The sequence below is a fragment of the Schistocerca nitens genome, chromosome 1 (genome assembly GCF_023898315.1).
Source record: "Schistocerca nitens isolate TAMUIC-IGC-003100 chromosome 1, iqSchNite1.1, whole genome shotgun sequence".
Taxonomy (NCBI): Eukaryota; Metazoa; Arthropoda; class Insecta; order Orthoptera; family Acrididae; genus Schistocerca; species Schistocerca nitens.
The window spans coordinates 1058477109-1058504381 of record NC_064614.1 but is presented as its reverse complement, the minus strand read 5'-3'; the positions used below and the strand labels follow the sequence as shown (position 1 = coordinate 1058504381).

The 27273-nt window shown below is 39.3% G+C and overlaps 1 protein-coding gene across 5 annotated transcripts in view; it reads left to right on the top strand.

Moving 5' to 3' along the window:
- The window catches only part of LOC126197430 (probable ATP-dependent RNA helicase DHX34), a 191449-nt gene that overhangs the window by 74801 nt on the left and 89375 nt on the right, over positions 1 to 27273 (top strand). For all 5 annotated transcript variants that reach the window (XM_049934634.1, XM_049934633.1, XM_049934636.1 and 2 more), the window contains 3 exons: positions 653 to 857; positions 18344 to 18558; positions 26664 to 26858. In XM_049934634.1, coding sequence (XP_049790591.1) covers positions 653 to 857; positions 18344 to 18558; positions 26664 to 26858 — 615 coding nt within the window. The remainder of the gene's footprint in view (positions 1 to 652; positions 858 to 18343; positions 18559 to 26663; positions 26859 to 27273) is intronic.

Genomic DNA, 27273 nt, shown 5'->3' with positions numbered 1-27273 from the left:
CATCCTGGACTTTCCATTGTTTGTTTACAGTAGAAAATACTAATCCTAGCTTACAAAACTTGTATTGTTTATGTATATTGTTTGTGATAGGTTGGAGGGGGAGCAGGGGGACAAGAGGATACTCAAACCATATGTTGAGAGGGACGTATTTGTGAGGACAGAGGGAGAAAGATGGAGGAGATGGTGTCAAAAAGAGTTGGTGTAAGGCCCCATAGTTATATTCATTAATGGCCATCGGGTGACATTAGTTAGTTATCAACAGGTGTGATGTTTTGCTACAGGTAATAAGTAGCTAGATAACTTTATAAAACTATAATGATCATATCATTTTCAAAACTTCCAAATCAGAAGACAGAGCAAGCAAATCAGAAGAACAGAACTGTGAACAATACTGTATCACAAGATCATCCTATGACTAGTTTACTGAGACCGATGACCTCACAGTTTGGTCTCTTCCCCCTAAACAACCCACCAACTAGTTTACTTGGGATTACATTTCTGTGATTTCCAGTTTATAATATCAAACTGCACAGTTTTCTCTACATGTTTGTTTTCTTATGGCATTTTTTAATTTGTCTTTCTTGTGTGTCTAAACTAAGAGGATCCAGATTTATACAACTCAATTTATGATAAATATGTGTGTTGAATCCAGGTGTTTGATTATGCACCAGAGGGTGTACGTAAGTGCATCATTTCAACCAATATTGCTGAGACTTCTGTAACAATTGATGGTATTCGTTTTGTTGTGGACTCAGGCAAAATGAAGGAGATGAGTTATGATCCCATATGCAAAATGCAACGTCTGAAGGAATTTTGGGTTAGTCGTGCAAGTGCTGAACAAAGAAAAGGGCGTGCAGGTAAGTTTATTATAGTTTTCTGGTTAGTCCTGATCAGATTCAAAAATGAACATGTTTTCCTAAAAATCATAAATGTCATGATTGAGAGCTCACCCATACACCAGCGATCAAAACACTAATGTCAGTTTTATTTTTATTGCTTTAATATTTGGTTTCATTCTTGTTCATATTTTTATTATTGAAATTATTATCATTGTGAATATCATTGAAAACATTTTTGTGTCCATTTTGATAGTATTGTTAATTAACAAGGTGCTTTTGGGTACAAAGCTGAGTTTTCCATTTATGTACAAGATGTACATCTTTGCTTCCACCGTTTTTTCCCCAACATTTGAAGCTTTAATGAAACAAATTGGTTACACATGTATCATTCAAAGTATTTTCCATCACTGGCCACTACTTTCTCCCATCTTTCGGGCAGTGTACGAATCCTGTGTCGAAAAAATTGTTCATCTTTTGAAACGATTCACGAATCAATCCAATTTGTGACTTCTTCATGAGATCGGAAGTGTTGGTCATCCAGGCCATGCGCAATTGATCTAAACAGGTGATAGTCAGAAGGAGCAATGTCTGGAGAATACAGCAGGTGGGGTAGGACTTCCCATTTTAACATTTCCAATTACGTTTTGACTTCTTTTGCAATGTGGGGTCGAGCGTTGTCATGCTGCAAATTCACTTTATTGCGCCTCTCGCTGTATTGCGGCCGTTTATCTTTTAATGCTCTGCTCAAATGCCTTAATTTTGTTCGATAACGAGCACCTGTGATTGTTTCACTTGGTTTTAACACATCATAGTACACTGTGCCGAGCTGGTCCCACCAAATGCAGAGCATGATCTTGGAGCCGTGAATATTCGGTTTGGTCGTCGACGTGGAAGCATGGCCGGGATATCCCCATGATTTTTTGCATTTATGGTTATCATAATGAACCCATTTTTCATCCCCGGTCACAATGCCATGCAGAAATTCCTTCTGTTTTGCCTCTGAAGCAACTGTTCACAAACAGTGTCAACATCTCTTGGTTTCAGCTCACATGGGACCCAAGTTCCTTCTTTCTGAATCATGCCCATAGCTAGCCTTGAGACTCTTTTGAAATAGCTTGCTGTGTCACTCCCACTAATTGTGCCAATTCTTCTTGAGTTTGACCCGAGTCTTCACTCAGCAATGTCTCCAATTCTGCATCCTCGAAAACATTCTCTCTTCCACCACTATGCTAGTCTACAATGTTAAAATCACTGTTCTTGAAGCATTGAAACCACTCACAACACATTCTTCCACTAATAGCATCTTACCACTCGTACTTAAGAGCATTCAATGAGACTCAGCCGCTGTTTTCTTCATATTGAAACAAAACAGTAACACCTCCCGCAAATGAGAAGAATTAGGCTCATAAACTGACATTTTCAATCAAGAACAACTTTATGATGCAGACATACATCGACTAATGTTTGAATGAGGTTATGTTGACCGAGGTCGAAGCTAACTGCCTAATGTCTGCGATCTGTTTCTTTCGACCGCTGCTTACCGTTGTCGCCACCTATCGGCAGACGGTGGAAGCAAAGTTACACACCTTGTACAATATTTTGACAGCTGACCCAGTCATATTTTTATGGTGAAACAAGCTGTGTTGTTTCTTGTACTAACTACCGGGACTCCAACCAGACTGTGAAGTATTGTTAGTGTCACAGCACTACAGGAAAACCCCATTTTTATATTTTCGCACTTTTTACATTCATTTTTTGTTGGTCCTAATGGAAGACATATTCTCTCAATTCACTGGTTTCCCTTCATTAACAATTCCATGTATGGTAAGCAAGATTTTCATTCTTGGCTTGTTGGGTCATTACCGCCTGTATTATAGATTCACTGTGTTTGGAAGCATGGGAAAGTATCTTGAGTCACTGCTTTAATGATAATCACAATCTGACATTAGTCATGCAACTGGCAATCTTCCTTCTACTCATTGCATTGTATTACAGCAACTTTAATTTAATTTCACAGTCATTTATACAAATAAGCACTGCTTTTGAAGACGGTTGTCTCTATAGTCGGTTTTCACGAGTTGTTGTTACTTCCATGTGGAATACACTAATCAGTACTAGGTGCGCTGTCTCAAGATGCCACAACCTGATGTCAGATGTAAACATTCCTTCTCAAAATACTCCACAACATGATGGCAATTTCGACTCCCTTTCTCACCCAGAACATCCCTGAACCGAGTGGTCTTATCGACAACAAGCTGCAAATTTAGTGCCTCTTGTCACAGTTTACAAAGACAGCAGACTTTAATGTTTTAACCAGTGTTGTGTTACAAGTTTTATTTAATGTCATTTTATAGTTATTATCAATAATGAGACTCACATTAGAACATGAATATCATTTTCATGGGGTTTCATGAAATACTTTTGCTTCCATATTTTATTTACACCATTGGACATGATTGGAATGAAGAGGGAAACCCTCACTCACATACATTTGTGTGTACCAGCACTCAGCCACTGGCTCTGTGATTATCAAGAAGGCAGTTGCTGAGTGCTAACATACACAAACACGCATTTCCTTCTTCATTTCAATTGTATCCAACTGTGTAAATAAGACACAGAAGCAAAAGTCTTTTGTGAAACCACATTAAGAAGATATTAATGTTCTAATGTGAGACTTATTATTGATAACTGTTATAAAATTATGATAAATAAAACTTTTAATACAATTCTTGTTAAAACACTAAAGTTGGCAGTATTCGTAAACAGAGGACAATAGGCACAAAACCAATGGCTTGTTGTGTTTCCTATGCCTTTCTGTATTTTACACTTTCCTGCATTTTATACTTTTTTGGGTCAGCACACTAAAAAGTGTAAAAAGGTTGTTTTTACTGTATTTTTACCAAGTTTGATTTCTGTTGTTCACAACACCCCTTGATGCTCTTTTGTTTTTCAGAGTCCACATTTTTATTCCATGAAATTTGCATTCTCTTAGCATTTTACAGCTGTGGTGGACAAATAGCATTTTTTATGAAGTCTACTTTCTGAATCGTTGGAACTAAACACAGAAAAATTTGACGTTTATTTCACTGAACACTCTATGCATGTTTTCATGTCAACAAATTTTCTGTTTGGTGGAAAGTATGATGAACATTCTCAAAGGCATGGCAGTGAGTGGTCCGTTATCTCCTGTTGTGGCAAACTCATGTAAGAAGCACTTTGTAGCAAATGGAGTAGCATCTAGTTACACCTGTGTGTGTTTCTATCAATACACGGATGATGCTTTATGGCATGGCCACATGGAATGAAATAGCTTGAAGTCCCTAGGACATTTAAATTGATCCACCACAGTATGAAGTTTATGATGAAACTTTAAAACATGGCCAGCTACCTTTCCTAGACACGTTGGTTAAAAGGAGAATATGCAGATCCCTGGGAAACAGTGAATACACACACTGCCCTCTATCACTGCATACCATGCTATCACCATCCATCATGAAGAAATTCTGTGCTTAAGACTCAGGTGCATGGTGCTTGAATGCTGTCAGGCAAGGAAACTCTAGCAAAAGAATTACAAGATGTATGAATAGTGTTCTGAAGGAATGGGTAGTCATATCAAGAAACTGAGTGGTCAATGCAGTCAGAACCAACAATGTGTGAGAAAGAGATTGAGACTAAGAAAGTATGCTATGTCTGGCATAATAGTGCCCAAGATACTGAGAAAATTTTTTAAATTCTTGAAAAAGCCTGTATGGCTGATTAATGTGGCTGCACCATCTATATACACAATGAGACAAATTATGTAATGTACTGGAGTGTTCAGATCTGAAGATGGTCATCATTGACTGAAATTAATTACCTGGTTAATAAACTTCTGTGTGTCATGACTGGATTTATAGCAAGACAGATATTTCCTGGATCGCTGTGGAATGTCCACATGTCCACATCCACATCTTCCCTCTTTTCAGCTTTGGCTCTTCCAGGAAACCTTTGTGCATTCCTAATTTTTCCTTAAGCGGATCACACTCCTAGATATCTTTAGAAGAAATTTCCATTTCTTGTATCTTTTTCAACTTTTGTGAACCTTGCCCCTTTGGTTGTCTTATCTTCAAAGTAGGTTAATATCATTTTAGATATCCTTTCTGGGCTCATTCACACAACAAGACCATAAAAGGCAATGCTTTTTTTTCCAAATCATGTCCCATATCTTCTACATGTGTTTATTTGGTTCTTGGTTGAGATGCCATCTGTATGTGCACTGTTTTCTTTGATGGAACCTAGGATTTCTCTCAGAGTCTTTCTTTCTTTGGTCTCAAGTCTTTTCACTACATATTTCTTGTTCATTGTAAGTTTCTCTGACACATTTAGAGTCTTTGGTGTAACAACAGTGCAGTACTGTCTAATTTTGGCATTTAAGGATACCAGTCTCACATTGTAGATACCTTTAGTTAGTGGAGAGGTGAAGTATCATGATTCAAGTTATGTATTGTAATTGAGTCTCAAGTTATGTATTGTAATTCAGTTAACAACTTCACTAATGATCTGTCACCCTAATGCTTTTTGTGATAACTTTTTACCTTTATTTTCTTACAGTGCCTTCTCTTAGTTTCTAGAGGCTGTGGACTTGCTATGCAGTGCCACATGGTTTCTTTTCTATCTAAAAATGGTAAAACATTGTAAGAGAGCTCATATCTATGCCAACACACTGTGAAGTGACATAACTGCTTTTTAAAGAACTCTTTCATATTTTGTTGATCGTATATAACAATTACAACATATCTCTTATTAATCAGAACATCATCTCCATAGTAAGTATCAGAACAGAACAGAAGAGACTGTAATGACATATATCTTCAGTTTCTTTCAACTGTTTTTGGACATTGTCATTGTAGGCATCGCTTATTGTTTTCTGCCCTCCAAAACACCGCCAATCCGTGATGTCAAAGCATAAGCTCCAACTCTGTACAACCATCAACCCAACGTGTGCACAGTACGAAGTGCTCCATAATAAGTAAGTAAATAACTTTTTTTATACATGGTCATCTTTCATTCCTTGTGAGGAAGAGGTGAAATATGTATTTCTAGATTAACAGCATATTCCACCACAAAAGGCCATTTCCATTTTATTAATGTGTAGTACAAAGGCTATTTTGTCTGATAGGTTAGGCTCTATCCATTTAACTAGATTTTATACTTTTCTGCCTGCTTAATTTTCTTTGTCTGTCCTCAAGGTATTTTGATCCTGATTTTATGTTTGTCATAAAGCACAACTTCTCAGAGGAGATTTGAAAATGCAGCCTTTGCTGACTGTGTCTTTGGTCAGTTAAGTTGTTTTGCTGACATATGTGCAGTCTTAAAAGATCACAAGATTGTCTGCAAGGGTTGGGCAGTTGGTTTTAAGACTCATGTATGTACTTGTAGCCTACCTTACCATGTTTTCTACCCCTGAACTGTTCATTCCATTCCGTCATTCTCATGTTAGCCTTCCTAAACCACAGTTGAAGGGCAGACGCTATAGTCTATCTCATTATACCACTCCTGTCCTGATTTCAAAGGTATCAGACATCTTTCCCCTTAACTTCACTTTGGAGTTGGTATTGATTATGGTCTTCCAGATAATCACTTTTGACTTATTATCCAAGTCAACTCTTCAAGTATTTTAAACAGGGTGGTTCAAGTAATTGAATCACACACCTTCCTGAAACCAACGAAGATCACCACAACTTTTCTGTTCCTGATGTAGTATTTGGCCACTTGCCTGGCCAAATACTGGCCAAACATCAGACACAGAACACATCCGCAGGTGGCAGATTGCCATTCCCCTAGGTGTCCTCCATCAAAGTGAGACATATGTGGCAGACCCAGCTTTGGTCATACACACCACTCCGTGTACACACCAGATGACAACAGCAACACATCCCACTGTGTGCAAGCCAGAGAGCAACAGCAACATAAGCATCTCTCTCTGTACTCACCAAACTCCAGCAGACTCCACAAGAGGCACCAGCATCACTTGCCAGCAGTACGCACAGTGAACCACAGCGCTACAAATCCACCAGCTCATTTTGTCTACATGACACATATCCACATCTCAAGTGTCCCTCAAGAAAATCCTTCTGTCAGATTACTTAACGTCTTGCATGACCATAAGCCAGTGGCACTCGCTCTTCCCCAGGCTCAACACTGGTTGCTCCTTGCAGCTCATCCATTAGTAGTGATCTTCAACAGCAGTCTTCAGTACCATCCCAGTCTCTGATGGGATGTGGATCTAGCACGGCTCAGGACTCCAACCAACACACCAACCTGCAACCGCCTGAGCACACCAGACACTGGCAGGATCACTGTCTATGACATCATCTGGACATTGACCAGCACCGAACTAGTACACCAATTTGGACTATAGTGAGAATTGAGTCATTCAACCAGAAGTGGCTCTTATTTTTTTATTTCATGTCATAACTTGAACTGTTTGTTTGTGTGTTACCAGTGAAAGTGTTCTTTCATTTTAATCAGTGAACCAACTTTATTATGTGCTGTCCTTGCAATCTCAAAAAATCCAAGACTTAAAACCTGAATTTCAGCTTCCATGCTTCAAGCATGGACTTCAGATTCATAGTCTGCTCAATACATAATCATCCCTTCCTGAAACCCTCTTGGTATTTCCTCAGCTGTGGATCGATTTCTTGTTCCACCCTACTCTGTAGAGCTTTTGAGAGGATCTCATAAGTTGTTGGCATAAGTGGCACATTAGTTGTTCACATCTGTTGTGTCTGCATGTAGTAAATAAATTACGTACAGCAGCGGTCCATTCACTTGGAACCTTTTTGCTCCCCCAAATTTTTTGGATAACTGCAACAAATTTATCAATTGTCTTGTCCCCGGCATGCTTCCACAGTTCAGCAATTATCTGGTTTTCACTCGGTACCTTCTCATCACTCAGTGCTTGGATGTTCTTCCTGATTTCTTCCTTCATAGGTGGAGACGAATCTGAGTGAGTGTTTGGATTGTTTTCTTAAACAAATGCAGTCTGTAGAACCTTACAGATGAGGACACATCCAAAATAACTTGCTAGTTTTTCTTTGGAACTGTGTGTGTGTGTGTGTGCACGCACGCGTCCACGCATGTGATCTTCAGATTGTGCATGCAGGTTTTGTAGAAGAAGTTAGTGTTATTTTTTAGAAGTTTTGTTCAATTTGTACCAACTGATTCTTATGAAACACACGCTTCACCCTGCGTGTGGTTTTTTATGCAGATTTTCTCATGTTCAATGAGTTGAGCCTGTTCATTTTTGTGACAGTTCCATTTCTGCCATTTGTAGCCTGTCTTAGCTGTACTGCTACATCACATTCTTCATCCCATCTTTCTTGATTTTGGGAGTGGGACAGTATCATTAGCTGCTTTGTGTGTAACTTCTTGTACATGTTCCCAATTCTCCAGATTTAAAGTTTGCAAATTGTGGATGAATTCTTGGCTGCTTCTTAGCTTTCTCTGTTAAACTTATGATTTTTTGTGGGAGTAACCATCTTGGTATTTCTTGGAGTTACTCTAACTCTGATCTTCAGAAGGTAGTGACTTTTATGTTCTGGATCTCCCATTTTTCTTTCCATGGTATGGTGACATGGTCAGTTTGGAATTCGCTTAGGTTGGAGTTTGGAGATGTCCAGGTCTTCTGTTTCCTGGGGAGGTGTTTGAAAGAAGTTGAGTTGAGGACCAGATTGAATGCTCTGCATAACTCCACTAGTCTCTCTCCATTGCAGTTGGTTCTCCTGTGAGCTGGGTAGTACCCAATAATCTTGTGATGTTTTATTTCCATACCATCCAAGGAACCGAAATCCTGTTAGGTAGCTTTGAAAAGATATCTTGTAGCTCTTCTCAGAATGCATCCTTATTTGTCTGATTGATTGGCACGTGTATGTTCGCCATTGTATAAACTCTGTCTGCACACCAAAAAAGAAAAGAGTAGAGCTTCAGCTGTAGGGGAGGTTAACTCCATTATCAAGACTGAAATCTTCCTGCTTATCATTAATTTATTGATTAGAATCCATGTCCTTAACTTGTTCAGATCAAACAATGGAAGCACCAGCTTGGAACATCAACAGTATTAGGAAAATGATAAACTGCCACTGAGTTTGACACTGGCACAGTGAAATAGCTGTTGCACATTATAACTTTTGGCCAAAGCCTACATCAGCAAAGAAAGCACACACAAGCAAGTAACATGTCACACACACATGATCACTACCACCGGCAGCTCTGACCAGAATGTGACTGTCATATGAGTAGCAATTTGGAGTGTGACGGGGAAGAGGAGGGATAGCTGGGTTTCCGGTCAGAGCTACCAGTGGTACCAGTTATGTGTGCATGAGGTTTGCTCACTTGTGTGAGTGTGTGTGTGCCTTCTTTGCTGAAAAAGCCTTTGGCTGAAAGCTGTAATGTGTAGCAGTCTTTTCGTTGTGCCTGTCTGCAACTCAATGGGTCATTTTTACTGGTTCAGATCAAATCTGTCCATGAAGTTCTTACTGTTACACTTTCTCTAACTCCACCTGTTCCTTATAACATATTGGTGACTTCACACATCATCCACATTTCAAATAGTTCTGCAACTTCATTTTGGTAGATACAGAAGGAAAAAATACTTCAGTTCAAACTAGTTAACTAAAAATTTATATTCAGTTTATGCTGTGAGAAAGCCCACATTTTTGCTCATACCTGTCCCACATTATTGGTTAAAAGTAATATGTAGATGTGAAATAAATTAAATGCATTGAAGTGAAATGATTATATTGATAGAAATGAGAGTGTCAGTTATCTGAAATAATTGGGAGACATGAGTGTTCGGAAAACCAGTTTATTCAGATAATCAAGCTCTATAGTTGTATTAACTAATAAAGACTACATAAATTTATAATAACATGAATCTGTTTTATTATTACAAAGCCAAATACAGTAGGAATGTTGCAGTACAGCCAGGTAGACAGGAAATATGTAATACATATGCATTTACATGTACAGTACATGTGTGTAGAACTATGCTACAAAATGTCCTTAATTTTGTTTTGTCTAAGCAAGCCTACCTGTTTATGAGCAACTAAGTCACGCACATTTTTCAGGACAGATATCTAATGTTGATCGCTTTTGCTTGAGCTTCAAACTGTCACAAGGCAGTATTGAAACATGTAAATGTTCCAGAAACAGCTGATATATTTTCATCTTCACTTTCTGGACCGCAAGTTGATGAGATGTTGGCTGTGTCAACTTTATCAGTGATGTGGTTTACAATTTTACTATCCTCCATGTGTTGATGCCCTGGCTCTGCATCATAAACTCTTATCCATCCTTGAATGTCTTACATCTTCCCGATCATATTCATGGCTATTGAGTTCTTTTAACATATCAAGCACTTCAGGCATATCATTCTGATCTTTATTTACAATTATACTTTGAGAACTTTCCACCATATTCAAAATTTTATTCCAGGGTTTTTTCAAATGATGTTCCTATACATTATCCCCAGCTGCTCTAAACTGTGTATGATGGATCTTTCAAATCAATATTCTTATGATTTCAAAACAGACTTTCTTCTCCATCCTCCTCTCTTTCTAACACTAACTTACACAACAATTCTTTTCTGCAATACTGTTTGAAACTCTTAATAACACCTTGACCCCTTGATCCACAGGCTGTAATAAGGAGGTTACATTAGGTGCACGAACAACTTTTATGAACATGTCCTTTTTCTTTAAGATATAACATGTTGGATGAGTTGGTGCATTATCAAGGAGCAGCAATGTTTTCTCCTGTTTGTCATTGTATAAATGATGAACTTTTACAGAGAATACAAAAACTTCCATAAATCATGCCATTAAAACTTACTCCATCCAATATAATGTAATTAGATAGATAAAAAATCTACTCTCCAAGCAGTGGCAAAAGAAGACACATACAAAGGTATTGAAATTTGCAACTGCAGTGCTACTTCCCACTCCTTTCTTGCAGCTTTGTAATTCTTCTCATCCATATTTTGAAATTAATTTTTAATTCAGCTTATGATGCTTCTGTTAAGGCCACTGCTTAAAAAAGTTTGGAATTCTGGGGACTCATCATCTCTTTCCACATTTGAATTTATTTTGAATAGATTCCAGATGCAAGATTAGTAAATGTGTTATAGCTGATGTAAATTCGAGTATTTCCAGTTGTGGTGAAAATTTTCAGAGTTGAAAATGCCTTTAAACTAACAGAAATTGGTGTTGCATAACATCCTCAAAATTCATTTACTGTGGAATCAGAATACTTGTGGCAAGGCTCAGAAGGGCAAAGAAAATTCACATTCATAGAAGCAGATTCATGTCATCCAGACACAGTATTAAACATGAATAATTTCTTCTTGAGAGGCAGGGTTGAACTGAACTTATTTTTACTGAATTACATATTCAGCACACTGTACACTTTAATTAGTTTAGGCAGATCTTGCTGTAGCCCTTTATGGAAGAGCTGACTCTCTGTGATAATTGTTTGCTTTAATTTTGTAACCCACATTTCAAGAATGTTAATGTGTATCACCTCTGTGCATGTCTCAACTAAATCAAAGAAGTCTTTAGCCAGTACATTTAACAAAAATTACATATAAAATAACAACAAAAATAATCAGGTACTGACAATTGAATGTAAATGTAAATGGATAGATATAAGATCTACTCACTAAGTGGTGGCAGGAGAACACATGCACAAAAAGGTTTAACTCTTATGGCAGAAGAGGTGAAGGGGAAGGAAGAAGGATGAACAAAAAAGATTGGAGAGGTTTAGGGAAAGAGGTACAGTTGAGGAAAGTCACCCAGAACCCCGGGTCAGAGAAGACTTACCAGATGGCATGAGAAGGAAACGACCACAATCCCAACTTGATCCATCACCACAACCTCAGAATCATCCCTTACAAGCCTTCCAAGAATTCTTCACATCTAGCATTGCTTCACAACCCTTCCTGAGGTCCCTGCAACATGATCCTAACCTGTCCTCTGCAGAACTCCAGGCTCTATGTTCCCTAAAAGCTTTGACTCCATCATTATCCTTCCAGCAGACAAAGGATCTACCACTGTGGTACTTGACTGACAGGAATATGTTAGTGAAGGTCTACGCCTGCTTTCTGACTCCTCTACATGCAGCATCTACCACCAAGATCCTATCCCTGTGATTCAAACTGACCTGTAGTCCCTCCTAAAAACCTCAAGCCCCTTACGAGGGCTTGCACCTCAATCCATAGATAGGGTGATTTTGAGAAAGAGGAGGTGGGTCCCGCTGTGACGGAGGACGGAACTGTTCCAGGCAGGGTTCAATTTGGATAGTGTCTTGGGGAGTTGGATCATTAGGAGTAGGATTAGGATCATTTTTCTTCGTGGCAAAGTGATATTTCCAGCAGAGAGTACGAGTGTAGGACAGTAAATCTTTGACGAGGGCTGTTTGGTTGTATCTGGGAGTGGGGCTGAAGGTGAGGCCTTTGGATAGGACAGAGCTTTCAGATTGGGAGAGAGGTTTGGAGGAAAGGTTAACTACTGAATTGGGGTGTTGTGGTTCCAGATTGTGTTGATTGGAATTTTGAGGTTTTGGAGGGAGTGGAGCTGGAAGTGGGAGATTGAGTAGATGGGAGAGACTGGGTTTGTGTGCAATGAGAGGAGGTTGAGGTTTGCTGGAAAGGTTGTGAAGGGTGAGTGAGTTGCCTTTCCGGAGGTGGGAAACCAGGAGATTGGATAGTTTTTTGAGGTTGGAGGGTGGCATGCTGTTCTAATTTGCGGTTGGCCTGTAGGAGGATGCTGTGCACAGCCGGTGTGGATGTGGGAGAGGAAAGATTTACTGTTCTACTCGTACTCTCTGCTGGAAATATCACTTTGCCACGAAGAAAAATGATCCTAATCCTACTCCTAATGATCCAACTCCCCAAGACACTATCCAAATTGAACCCTGCCTGGAACAGTTCTGTCCTCCGTCACAGCGGGACCCACCTCCTCTTCCTCAAAATCACCCTCTCCAAACCTTCCAGGAATTTCTGACTTCCAGCCTTGCTTCTCAATCCTTCTTAAAAAACCTTAATCCTACTCCCAACATCACCACTGCTGAAGCACAAGCTATCCGTGACCTGAAGGCTGACCGATCCATCGTCATTCTTCCGGCGGACAAGGGTTCCACGACCGTGGTACTTGATCGTCGGGAGTATGTGGCTGAGGGACTGCGTCAGCTTACAGACAACACCACATACAAAGTTTGCCAATGTAATCCCATTCCTGATGTCCAGGCAGAGCTTCAGGGAATCCTCAGAACCTTAGGCCCCCTACAAAACCTTTCACCTGACTCCATCAACCTCCTGACCCCACCGACACCCCGCACCCCTACCTTCTACCTTCTTCCTAAAATTCACAAACCCAATCATCCCGGCCGCCCCATTGTAGCTACTTACCCAAGTCCCCACAGAACGTATCTCTGCATACGTAGATCAACACCTTCAACCCATTACATGTAGTCTCCCATCCTTCATCAAAGACACCAACCACTTTCTCGAACGCCTGGATCCTTACCCAATCTGTTACCCCCAGAAACCATCCTTGTAACCATTGATGCCACTTCCTTATACACAAATATTCCGCACGTCCAGGGCCTCGCTGCGATGGAGCACTTCCTTTCACGCCGATCACCTGCCACCCTACCTAAAACCTCTTTCCTCATTACCTTAGCCAGCTTCATCCTGACCCACAACTTCTTCACCTTTGAAGGAAAGACATACCAACAATTAAAGGGAACAGCCATGGGTACCAGGATGGCCCCCTCGTACGCCAACCTATTCATGGGTCGCTTAGAGGAAGCCTTCTTGGTTACCCAGGCCTGCCAACCCAAAGATTTATTGATGACATCTTCATGATCTGGACTCACAGTGAAGAAGAACTCCAGAATTTCCTCTCCAACCTCAACTCCTTTGGTTCCATCAGATTCACCTGGTCCTACTCCAAATCCCATGCCACTTTCCTTGACGTTGACCTCCATCTTTCCAATGGCCAGCTTCACACGTCCGTCCACATCAAACCCACCAACAAGCAACAGTACCTGCATTATGACAGCTGCCACCCATTCCACATCAAACGGTCCCTCCCCTACAGCCTAGGTATTCGTGGCAAACGAATATGCTCCAGTCCGGAATCCCTGAACCATTACACCAACAACCTGACAACAGCTTTCGCATCCCATAACTACCCTCCCGACCTGGTACAGAAGCAAATAACCAGAGCCACTTCCTCATCCCCTCAAACCCAGAACCTCCCACAGAAGAACCACAAAAGTGCCCCACTTGTGACAGGATACTTTCCGGGACTGGATCAGACTCTGAATGTGGCTATCCAGCAGGGATACGACTTCCTCAAATCCTGCCCTGAAATGAGATCCATCCTTCATGAAATCCTCCCCACTCCACCAAGAGTGTCTTTCCGCTGTCCACCTAACCTTCATAACCTCGTAGTTCATCCCTATGAAATCCCCAAACCACCTTCCCTACCCTCTGGCTCCTATCCTTGTAACCGCCCCCGGTGTAAAACCTGTCCCATGCACCCTCCCATCACCACCTACTCCAGTCCTGTAACCCGTAAGGTGTACACGATCAAAGGCAGAGCCACGTGTGAAAGCACTCATGTGATTTACAAACTGACCTGCCTACACTGAAGCTTTTTATGTGGGAATGACCAGCAACAAACTGCCCATTCGCATGAATGGACACAGGCAGACAGTGTTTGTTGGTAATGAGGATCACCCTGTGGCTAAACATGCCTTGGTGCACGGCCAGCACATCTTGGCACAGTGTTACACCGTCCGCGTTATCTGGATACTTCCCACTATCACCAACCTGTCAGAACTCCGGAGATGGGAACCTGCCCTTCAGTATATCCTCTCTTCTCGTTATCCGCCAGACCTCAACCTCCGCTAATTTCAAGTTGCCGCCGCTCATACCTCACCTGTCTTTCAACTACATCTTTGCCTCTGTACTTCTGCCTCGACCGACATCTCTGCCGAATCTCTTTGCCTTTACAAATGTCTGCTTGTGTCTTTGTATGTGTGGTTGGATATGGGTGTGTGTGCGAGTGTATACCTGTCCTTTTTCCCCCTAAGGTAAGTCTTTCCGCTCCCGGGATTGGAATGACTCCTTACCCTCTCCCTTAAAACCCACATCCATTCGTCTTTCCCTCTCCTTCCCTCTTTCCTGATGAAGCAACCGTTTGTTGCGAAAGCTTGAATTTTGTGAGTATGATTGTGTTTGTTTGTGTCTCTATCGACCTGCCAGTGCTTTTGTATGGTAAATCACGTCATCTTTGTGTTTAGATATATTTCTCCTGCGTGGAATGCTTCCCTCTATATATATATATATATATATATATATATATATATATATATATATATATATATATATATATATATATATATATATATTTTTTTTTTTTTTTTTTTTTTAAATCGTCAGTCTACTGACTGGTTTGATGCGGCCCGCCACGAATTCCTTTCCTGTGCTAACCTCTTCATCTCAGAGTAGCACCTGCAACCTACGTCCTCAATTATTTGCTTGACGTATTCCAATCTCTGTCTTCCTCTACAGTTTTTGCCCTCTACAGCTCCCTCTAGTACCATGGAAGTCATTCCCTCATGTCTTAGCAGATGTCCTATCATCCTGTCCCTTCTCCTTATCAGTGTTTTCCACATATTCCTTTCCTCTCCGATTCTGCGTAGAACCTCTTAATTCCTTACCTTATCAGTCCACCTAATTTTCAACATTCGTCTATAGCACCACATCTCAAATGCTTCGATTCTCTTCTGTTCCAGTTTTCCCACAGTCCATGTTTCACTACCATACAATGCTGTACTCCAGATATACATCCTCAGAAATTTATTCCTCACATTAAGGCCGGTATTTGATATTAGTAGACTTCTTTTGGCCAGAAATGCCTTTTTTGCCATAGCGAGTCTGCTTTTGATATCCTCCTTGCTCCGTCCGTCATTGGTTATTTTACTGCCTAGGTAGCAGAATTCCTTAACTTCATCGACTTCGTGACCATCAATCCTGATGTTAAGTTTCTCGCTGTTCTCATTTCTACTACTTCTCATTGCCTTCATCTTTCTCCGATTTACTCTCAAACCATACTGTGTACTCATTAGACTGTTCATTCCGTTCAGCAGATCATTTAATTCTTCTTCACTTTCACTCAGGATAGCAATGTCATCAGCGAATCGTATCATTCATATCCTTTCACCTTGTATTTTAATTCCACTCCTGAACCTTTCTTTTATTTTCATCATTGCTTCCTCTATGTACAGATTGAAGAGTAGGGGCGAAAGGCTACAGCCTTGTCTTACACCCTTCTTAATACGAGCACTTCGTTCTTGATCATCCACTCTTATTTTTCCCTCTTGGTTGTTGTACATATTGTATATGATCCGTCTCTCCCTATAGCTTACCCCTATTTTTTTCAGAATCTCGAATAGCTTGCACCATTTTATATTGTCGAACGCTTTTTCCAGGTTGACAAATCCTATTAAAGTGTCTTGATTTTTCTTTAGCCTTGCTTCCATTATTAGCCGTAACGTCAGAATTGCCTCTCTCATCCCTTTACTTTTCCTAAAGCCAAACTGATCGTCACCTAGCGCATTCTCAATTTTCTTTTCCATTCTTCTGTATATATTCTTGTAAGCAGCTTCGATGCATGAGCTGTTAAGCTGATTGTGCGATAATTCTCGCACTTGTCAGCTCTTGCCGTCTTCGGATTTGTGTGGATGATGCTTTTCCGAAAGTCAGATGGTATATCGCCAGACTCATATATTCTACACACCAACGTGAATAGTCGTTTTGTTGCCACTTTCCCCAATGATTTTAGAAATTCTGATGGAATGTTATCTATCCCTTCTGCCTTATTTGACCGTAAGTCCTCCAAAGCTCTTTTAAATTCCGATTCTAATACTGGATCCCCTATATCTTCTAAATCATCTCCTGTTTCTTCTTCTATCACATCAGACAAATCTTCACCCTCATAGAGGCTTTCAATGTATTCTTTCCACCTATCTGCTCTCTCCTCTGCATTTAACACTGGAATTCCCGTTGCACTCTTAATGTTACCACCGTTGCTTTTAATGTCACCAAAGGTTGTTTTGACTTTCCTATATGCTGAGTCTGTCCTTCCGACAATCATATCTTTTTCAATGTCTTCACATTTTTCCTGCAGCCATTTCGTCTTAGCTTCCCTGCACTTCCTATTTATTTCATTCCTCAACGACTTGTATTTCTGTATTCCTGATTTTCCCGGAACATGTTTGTACTTCCTCCTTTCATCAATCAACTGAAGTATTTCTTCTGTTACCCATGGTTTCTTCGCAGCTACCTTCTTTGTACATATGTTTTCCTTCCCAACTTCTGTGATGGCCCTTTTTAGAGATGTCCATTCCTCTTCAACTGTACTGCCTACTGTGCTATTCCTTATTGCTGTATCTATAACGTTAGAGAACTTCAAATGTATCTCGTCATTCCTTAGTACTTCCGTATCGCACTTCTTTGCGTATTGATTCTTCCTGACTAATGTCTTGAACTTCAGCCTACTCTTCATCACTACTATATTGTGATCTGAGTGTATATCTGCTCCTGGGTATGCCTTACAATCCAATATCTGATTTCGGAATCTCTGTCTGACCATGATGTAATCTAATTGAAATCTTCCCGTATCTCCCGGCCTTTTCCAAGTATACCTCCTCCTCTTATGATTCTTCAACAGGGTATTCGCTATTACTAGCTGAAACTTGTTACAGAACTCAATTAGTCTTTCTCCTCTTTCATTCCTTGTCCCAAGCCCATATTCTACTGTAACCTTTTCTTCTACTCCTTCCCCTACAACTGCATTCCAGTCGCCCACGACTATTAGATTTTCGTCCCCCTTTACATACTGCATTACCCTTTCAATATCCTCATACACTTTCTCTATCTGTTCATCTTCAGCTTGCGACGTCGGCATGTATACCTGAACTGTCGTTGTCGGTGTTGGTCTGCTGTCGGTTCTGATTAGAACAACCCGGTCACTGAACTGTTCACAGTAACACACCCTCTGCCCTACCTTCCTATTCATAATGAATACTACACCTGTTATACCATTTTCTGCTGCTGTTGATATTACCCGATACTCATATGACCAGAAATCCTTGTCTTCCTTCCACTTCACTTCACTGACCCCTACTATATCTAGATTGAGCCTTTGCATTTCCCTTTTCAGATTTTCTAGTTTCCCTACCATGTTCAAGCTTCTGACATTCCATGCCCCGACTCGTAGAACGTTATCCTTTTGTTGATTATTCAATCTTTTTCTCATTTATATTTACAACATTACAAATATATTTCATGAGATTCATGACTACAGTAACATATATACATCCATATATCTTAAACTTTTTCTGTAAATTATCCATTTAAAAAAAAAATCACTTACCATTGCCAATTTTTCTTTTAGGTCGCACAGGACCAGGCATCTGTTATCGTCTATATTCTGAAGAAGAGTATTCTCAAATGGAGGAATATTCAACTCCTGAGATAAGACGTGTTCCTCTTGACTCGCTGTTGCTGCAGATGGTAGCTATGGGTCTTCCAGATGCACGAAAATTTCCATTCATTGAACCACCACCTGCTGACAGCCTTGAGAATGCCATCCTTTCTCTGAAACATCATGTATGATTATTTCTTTTTTGATTCTTAAAAGTTGTAGATGGTACAACTTGTATATTCCACAAATCCATGTTTAGTACTGATTAATAAGTTCTTAATTTAGTGATTCTTGATCGATATGTGTTTATACGTTCCAAAACTCTGAAACAAAAGAAAACAGAGTTTTCAGATTATGGCCCTGGTAGTATAGAGTGTAGTAACCAAATAATACATGAAACTGATCCAAATAACACAATTATGGCTTTATTTATAAACCTCTGAACAATGACAGAGATAAGCCTCTCATGACCCCATGTGTAATGAAACAAAAAAATCATACTAAGGTGCAACATAAGCAATACATAAAACAACTTACGTGAACGGTGCAAACTAAAAGAACATAGTGAGTGTTAGTCAGCACTGTTCTGCACTTATATAGGCACAGGTTACTGGTAGGTGGTGCAGCGGAGACCGTGCTGTGTGCATGCTTCCTACAAGCAGTCTCTAGTGGCCGGCCTGCACTGATACAGTTGGTGGTCAATTTAAGTTCACACATGCAGCAATGCTACACTCATCGCACCAGCACAGTCACACGCACTAGTAGCAGGATACAGTATAGAGCTTACGAAGATTGTTCTGTATTCTGTAAGATGTTGGCTCAAGAGGTCTGCACAACACATGGCATATTCACTTCAGCAATATGTAGGCTTGATTGAAACAACAAATTTACTCTTACAAGTCTCAAATTTCTCACTTGTTGTTTCAATTGATAAAGCTACAAATTTCTCACTTGTTGTTTCAATTGATATCAGTAGTGGTTACAGTAAAGCCCAATTTAAAACATCCATGTTTAAAATATGTGTAGAATACAGTGAATAAAAATCATGTGGTACTATTTTCTCCCTTCCAATCTAGAAATGGGCAAGAAATAAATATACAAGCCAAGAGAAGGAAAAGTTTTAGTGAGTAGGTAAGGAGGAAAGGGTTGGAAAGAGAGATCTGACAGGTAGAATAGAATGAAAAAGAGATACAAAATAATAAGAGACAGTATATGTAGTAATGAACTTTTTAATATGTGGAAATGACAATGGCTAGATATATATGCTGGTGTTTAATTATTGTTTTGTACACTAGCATTTACAGCTTGTGAGACTGTATGTATGAGGGGCATTTCAAAAGTCCGTGCAAAGTCCGAGAGATGGCACGACTGGCGTGTATCAAGGTCATGTTTAGTTAGTAGCATCTTTGGAAAGAATGCACACCAAGTTTCAGCCTTATTGGTATATTTATTTGTGTTTGGCATTCGTGTGAATCAAAGAAGCCAAGTGATTGTCAAAAAATGAACGAAAAAGAATTTCGTGTGGTAATTAAACATTACTTTATGAAAGGTAAAGCGCCTCAGGAGACTAAAGAGAAGCTTGATAAACATTACAGTGACTCTACACCTTAAATTAGAACAGTTTATAAGTGGTTTGAAAATTTTCGGAGTGGCCATATGGGCACAAGTGATGCTGAACATTCTGGACGCCCTGTGGAGGTTACAACTCCAGAAATCACTGATAAAATCCATGATACGGTGATGGATGACAGAAGAGTTAAGGTGCAGATTACTAGTGCTGTGGGCATCTTAAATGAATGGGTACATAATATTTTGCATAAACATTTGGACATGATAAAGCTATCCGCAAGATGGGTTCCGCGATTGCTCACACTTGACCAAAAATGGAATCATGTGAAGTGTTGCAAGGATGGTTTGCAGCTGTTCAGGAAGAATCTGCAGGACTTTAAGCATCATTTCATCACTGTGGACGAAATATGGATACATTACTATACTCCTGAGACCAAACAACAATCTAAACAATGGGTTACTGAGGGAGAATCTGCACCAAAAAAGGCGAAGGCCATTCCTTCGGCTGGAAAGGTTATGGCGACTGTCTTTTGGGATTCACAAGGGATAATACTCATTGACTATCTGGAAAAGGGTAAAACTATTACAGGTGCATATTATTCATCGTTATTGGACAGTTTGAAAACCGAGCTGCAAGAGAAACGCTGGCAATTGGACCGCAAAAAAGTCTTTTTCCATCATGACAGTGCACCAGCACACACCTCAGCAGTTGTGGTCGCAAAATTAATGGAAATAGGATTCCAACTCATTTAAGATCCCCCCTATTCTCCAGACTTGGCTCCCTCGGTCTACTATTTGTTCCACAATGTGAAGAAATGGCTGGCGGGACAAAGATTTTATTCAAACAAGGAGGTGATTGCAGCAACTAATAGCTATTTTGCAGACTTGGATAATTCCTATTATTCGAAAGGGATCATCAAATTAGAACAGCGTTGGACGAAGTGTGTAAGTCTATAAGGAGACTATGTTGAAAAATAAAAAAGGTTTACCCCAAACACGTAAGTATTTTTTATTTTTGCATGGACTTTTACAATGCCCCTCGAATTAGTATGATGAATGTAGAATATTTAATTTGAGAGATGATATAGAACTACAGTGAAATCTCTGTTTTATGTTTCTGTGCGGTCCAGACTTAAAAAATGCAAAACTGAGGAAAATGCTAAAAATCCGCCAAAATATGAGCAAAAACACAAGTAATTTGCATATATGATTAAAAATCACAATCCTCTCCAATAATTTGTATAAAATCTGTCTAAGTGAAAGAAATTAAATGTACAATACAATGTTTATGCAATAATTTGTGCTAATTAATTTCACCAGTCCTTAAAAAATCACCTATGTGTAACAGCAGGTAAAAACTCATAATAAATTTGAAATTGGTATCTGGGTAGAAGGTATTGACATGTTGTTTGACATGCTGTGACTACAAATTATGCCTTCAAAAGATGTATTTTGTGAAGTTGTCCTTTGTGCCCACTCAGAAAAAAGCAAAAATTGATGAACAGGGTGAATTAAACCATAGTGATTAAACCATAAAAATAAATGCGGTCATCTGCTTAATGACACACTTTGTTTCATTAATGTTATTGTTTAAAGCTTTTCTTATTAGCTGCACTTCATATGCTCACCACCGTTAAAGTGCTATTTTAGGCTGGATGAGAGAAACAAAGAAGTGAAGAAATGAGATAAGTTTATTCCCCAACTGAAGTTGCAAGCTTATTAGAAGTCAGCTCAGTGAATTTTGTTCACTGTGTAAAAATGTAAAGTAGAAAGGAAGCTCAGGTGCTACAGTTTCGCTTCATACTCACTATCAGTGCTGCCAATCTTTATGATCTACAGTGAGTGGTGTGTGTAGTGCAAAGTATATACACGAGTAGTGTATGTAGTTGTTGCAGCTGTATCATGTCAGATTTGAACATGAAATGTGCTATCAGAAAATCCTTGTTCTATTTATGTGTAACATCGCTGTCATAACACATTTTCTGCACAAAAAGTACATTTTCAGCAGTTCACAAAATGCTTTCATGCCTATCTGCAGTCGCATTGGAGAAGGGCCACTCCCCCTCTCCACACATCCAGTAGGTGAGCTCATTTTACGTGTGTTAGTGTGGTGTGGTGGCTGCAGTGGCTATTGGGTGACTTAACAAATCACCAGCCAATAAGAGTTCCCGAGCCGGAAATGGGCAACACTTCCTCGATAATGACTGAGCATATTCTTCAAGACTCAGCGTTTGAATTTAAAAAGTGAATTATTGATATTGTTACTGAATACAGTATGCTGGAAATACATGCAGGAAGATGAGACTGAGTTATAAGTGGCACAAGGAAAGGTGGTGGTTGGGCCCCTTCATCGCATATTGGCTCAGTCTGGAACACTTCGCGTCGACTGTCTTGTTTTTTCATTACTGCTTGAACCTAGCAGTATTTGTATCATAATTTGGAGGTGTAGCTAAATTTTGCAAGTTGTGTTGACAATACTAATTGTGGATTACATCCACATTTCCTCTCTCACATCTCTCCTCTCCACAACAGCCTAAAATATTTCCTTAATTCCACCACCACCCATGGTGTGAATCATCTGTCTTTTGAGTCACTTAGTTGTTCGGTCACATCATATGTCAGTAGGAAGAAAATGGGACGAAGTCAAGCGAGACATTGAGTAAGAACTTAGATTGAGGTAAACCTTGTGAGGAAGAAATGTAAAATCAGGGAATTTTTAGCATTGATCTTATGCGTTCTTCACGTGGACTACAAAGTTATGGTGCAGAATCGCGAAAAATGTAAAATCGAAGAACATAAAATCGAAATTCCACTGTGTATGCTTCTCATTACATATACAAACTAGTCACTACTAAGTGTACATCAGACACTACGTACGTAACTGCATGTTTATTTAATCCATAGAAAAATGTACTGTATTTTATTGTAATTAATGCAGACTTGTCTTCACAACCATGAAACACAAGGAGTTGGGTAGGCCGTTCATTTGCTTTTGATCTGATTTCTGAACTTCCTAGCTACTTACTGCTGAAGAACTGTTGTCTATGACAGCATCTTCAATAGTACTTTTATGCCAGTATTTAGGAATACGTACACTGTCCAGTCACATTAATATAACAACCTTTCAAAAGCCTGAATAACTGCCTTCTGCAGTCTGGACCATGCGAGACATAAAGGAAGAAAGTCAGTGATGTTTGGACATACTGTCAGGGATGTGGAGCCATGCCATCTCCAGTGGCTTGGCCAGCTGTGCTGGGTTTCTTGGTTGAGAATCCATAGTGCAAACCACTCAATTGAGGTGGTCCCACAAATTCGTGCTTGGGTTTCAAGTCCAGGGAGTCTGGTGGCCATATTAGTGCCAGTTTTGATCCTGGTGCTCTTCAAACCAGCATGTATACTACGCGAGCTGTGACACATTACATTGTACTGCTGTTAAGTGCTATGTGCCGAGGAAAAACAAATTGCATTTAGGGATGGACAAGGTCCCCAAGAATAGATGCATACTTGTTAATCCATTGTGCCTTCCAGAAAAATAAGGTCACCCAGGGAATGGCACAAAAAATTCCTTGGATTGTAATGCTCCCTCCTACTACCTGGACCCTTCTGATAATCCAGTGACCATCTGTTTGATGGAGCATTAAACATCATTCATTCAGAAAGACCACCTGTTGCCATTCAATAGACATCCAGTTGTGGTATTGGCATGCAAATTTCAGCCTTCATCACTGATAAACAGCAGTCAGCATGGGTGCATTAACCAGGCGATTGCTGCGGAAGCCCATACGCAGCAACGTTCGCTGAATATACATTGAGAAGGCTCTGTTGCTAGCACCTTGGTTCATCTGGGCCTTCAGTTATCTATTTGCCCATACACATCTCCACAGCTGTTGTTCAGCCCTGTCATCTATGGCCCGTGGTATACAACAGTTGCTTGTCACTGGTTTTAGGTGGTGCCTTTTGCTATGCTTTGTATACTTTAACACGGCAGCATGCGAACAGTCCACAAATTTAGTCATTTTGGAAATGCTTTCACCTTTGCCCTAAAAGCCAGTGATCATACACTTTTTGATGTCAGAAATTTATTATCAAACATCTCAAAAACTTTGTGACATTTGCCTGCTTTATTTCTTCGTTGGGGTCCTCGTGTTGACGTACTTTGTTGTAATATTGTCTGAAAAATTGGGGGGGGGGGGGGGGGGTGGAAGTTCAACACTGACTACTATAAATGATGTAGCACACAGTTTGCACAGTTGTGTTTCATAGTTCTTTATTTTCACTGTTCCCAATCTCCCCTCACTCCCCCCAAATATACACAGTTAATATGGCCAGTTCCCTATCAGTTAACTTTCAATAAGCCTCATTAATAGTTTGCAGGCAATCATCAACATACTGCTACAATAGTTTACTGTTGAACATGTATGAGCAGTAAAAACCTAACCACACATTTCACAGTCTTTCAGATAAATTGAACAGAAACTGTCATTGTATTAACACATGGCCTATCGGTGTACCACCTGTTTCACGATTAAGTTGATGCATTGTTGTTGACCTAATGGGCATGGGTTTCTCGTCTGAAAATTGTCCATGGACTGACTGTCTCAGGACCAAAAATCAGGCCCTTATATATCATCACAATAATAGGCACTGAAACTACACATTTTTTGATGATTAATTTACAGAAATTAAAATTAAGACTTAACTCATTAAATTAACTGAATACATTGAAAAATTCTATCTTTTTAACAGTTTCTTCTACTACAAGAGTTAGGCCTAATTATTTGTTCAAATGATGAAATTAACAGATTTAGTTACACAAACAATACTTTGGACAGAACTGGTAATTATTTTGGAATTAATTAAGGACTGGCTGTGCTAAAATGTTTTCGAATAGAGCCAAATAAATACTTATAGAATGCTGTTCGCTGTTCCTCCAAATTAGAATTGATATTTGTTTATAAGTCAACAATAGAATTTAAGTTATGAAACAATTACTGATTTCACCCTATAATAAAAGATATTAACTAGTAATAGCCAAAATAAAGTAGAAAATCAATTACGTACACAGAATTAAGCACAAAGCTAGATCTGGTACTATATCCTTTAAGACTGAGGGCCAACGTGTCTCTCTTATTGAAATGCAGATTATACTCATATATGTTAACAGTAATTAGTCAAAAATGAAAAAATGAATTTTAAGGAGGCAGATGGCAAAACAAGAGGGGAAGTAAAAAAATCCCAACTTGCTTCATCACAAGTTCTTGATAGATTTACTTCAGATTTTCACACGATACCTTAGTGAACATTCGGACAAACATTGGCTATTTATAGACACACACACGGTATATGTAATGTAGAGAGTGGAAACATTGTTATCAAAAAATCTCAAATGTTCTCGACAGATTTACTTTAAATTGTACATGATATTCTAACAAACATTCCGATGGACAGTAGGCTATACATTATTTTAATGTACTGTGTATGGTATGTAAATGTATATGCAATATATAAAGGGGAAACATTGTTACCAAAAATCTCAAAAAGAACTTGATCAATTTACTTCATAATTTTACATGTTACTCTAACAAACATTTGAATGAATATAGGATGTATATTTTTAATGTACATAATATATAAATGTGTGTAACATACGTGATATGAAATGTTATTCACAAAATACTCAAAAAGTTCTTGACCAATTTACTTCAAATTTTAAATAGTACTGTTGTATTTCTGGCTTATCAGCTCATGGTCAGAATACTACTGCAGAATCTAAATTTGCAGTAACAGTAAATAAGGCTAAAAGTGAGAGGGGGAGAGATGAAATAACAAAATGGAATAAGGAAATGGACATAGAGTGTGGAAAGGAGGCGGTGGACAGGGGGAGGGAATGGGAGCCAAGAGAAGTTGGAGAGAAAAGAGGAAGGAGAAGGTGGACAGATCGAGGAGGAAGGAGGAGGAGATGGACAAAGAGAGGGGATAAAAGAAGATTAGGATGGATATCCAGTTCTCATACATATTAGAAACTGTGCTTTCTCTTTTCTTTCTTTTCCATTTTACCAGACCGAGCCACCACAACACATGGCTGGGTACAGCTAGTAATCTTATACAAATGAAGAGTAGTATATTAGACAGACAGATTAAATTGCAAATATGAAAATTCATGATCAGGCCAGTCATAAACTACTGACGTGAAACATTGACATTAACAAAGACTGATGAGCAGCAGCTGAGAATATCTAAAAACCTGTGATCCAGTACAGTATAATAATGATAAATGGAGATCTAGCAGAAATGCTGAGTTGGACCACCTTATACAAGGAGCTGATATTGTAAGATTGTTAAAAAGTGGGATGATAGGCTGACTTGGACATGATCTTAGCATGGATGCTGGAAGGAAAATTCCTGAATAACGGTCACCAGGAACATGATAGACAGGGAGACCACAAAAGCAGTGGATAGGCATTGTGGGAAAGCACGTAAAACTTGTAGAGGATGATGAAGAACTACCCTAGAGAGGACAGAATAGAGGAAACTTATTGCAGAGGGTAATACCGACACAGAGTTGTAATGCCACGAGAAAGAGTAGCTCAAAATGCCATATTTTACCATTCACATGTGTGTCTACATATCTATTTATTACCATTCTAAATTTCTCTTGTTCTGTATTTTGCTTGTCTCAGAAATTCTTTGATAGTCAGGAGTGTATTTTTTCCCAATCCAGGGTGCGATGGATGATAAAGAAAAACTGACAACCATTGGCCGTGTGCTCTCCAATCTACCTGTTGACATCAGTCTTGGCAAGATGTTAGTAGCAGGTTCACTCTTCCACCAAATTGAACCAGTACTGTCGCTTGCTGCAGCACTTAGTGTTCAGAGTCCATTTACAAACAGGGCCTATCGAGATCCAGATTGTGAGGTATGTAAAACAATGTTACTAACTCTTTGCTTTATATGTTGATGTTTGATATGTTCCAGATGTTTGGTTCCATTGATGAATTCCACCCACATTCCAGTGGAGATAGATAAAGGAGAATGGAGAATAAAAATATTGTTACATTTTGTTGAAATTTGATTAGTACTTTTTAACATGAAAATTAACAAACTTTTTTCCTCATTCTCTGTTGTAATGCACTATGTTTCTAGTTTAACAGTCAAAGTATGTTGATTGTTTATCTTGAATTTTCTTGAACCCTGTTTTTTAAGGAATGTACAGAGATGCTTCATATCATACCACAGAATCATAGATGATTCTTCGTATCAATTGATGTCTCACATCATTTATCATCAGGCTTACTAGTACTTACTATTTTATATAGTCACATAATGAAATG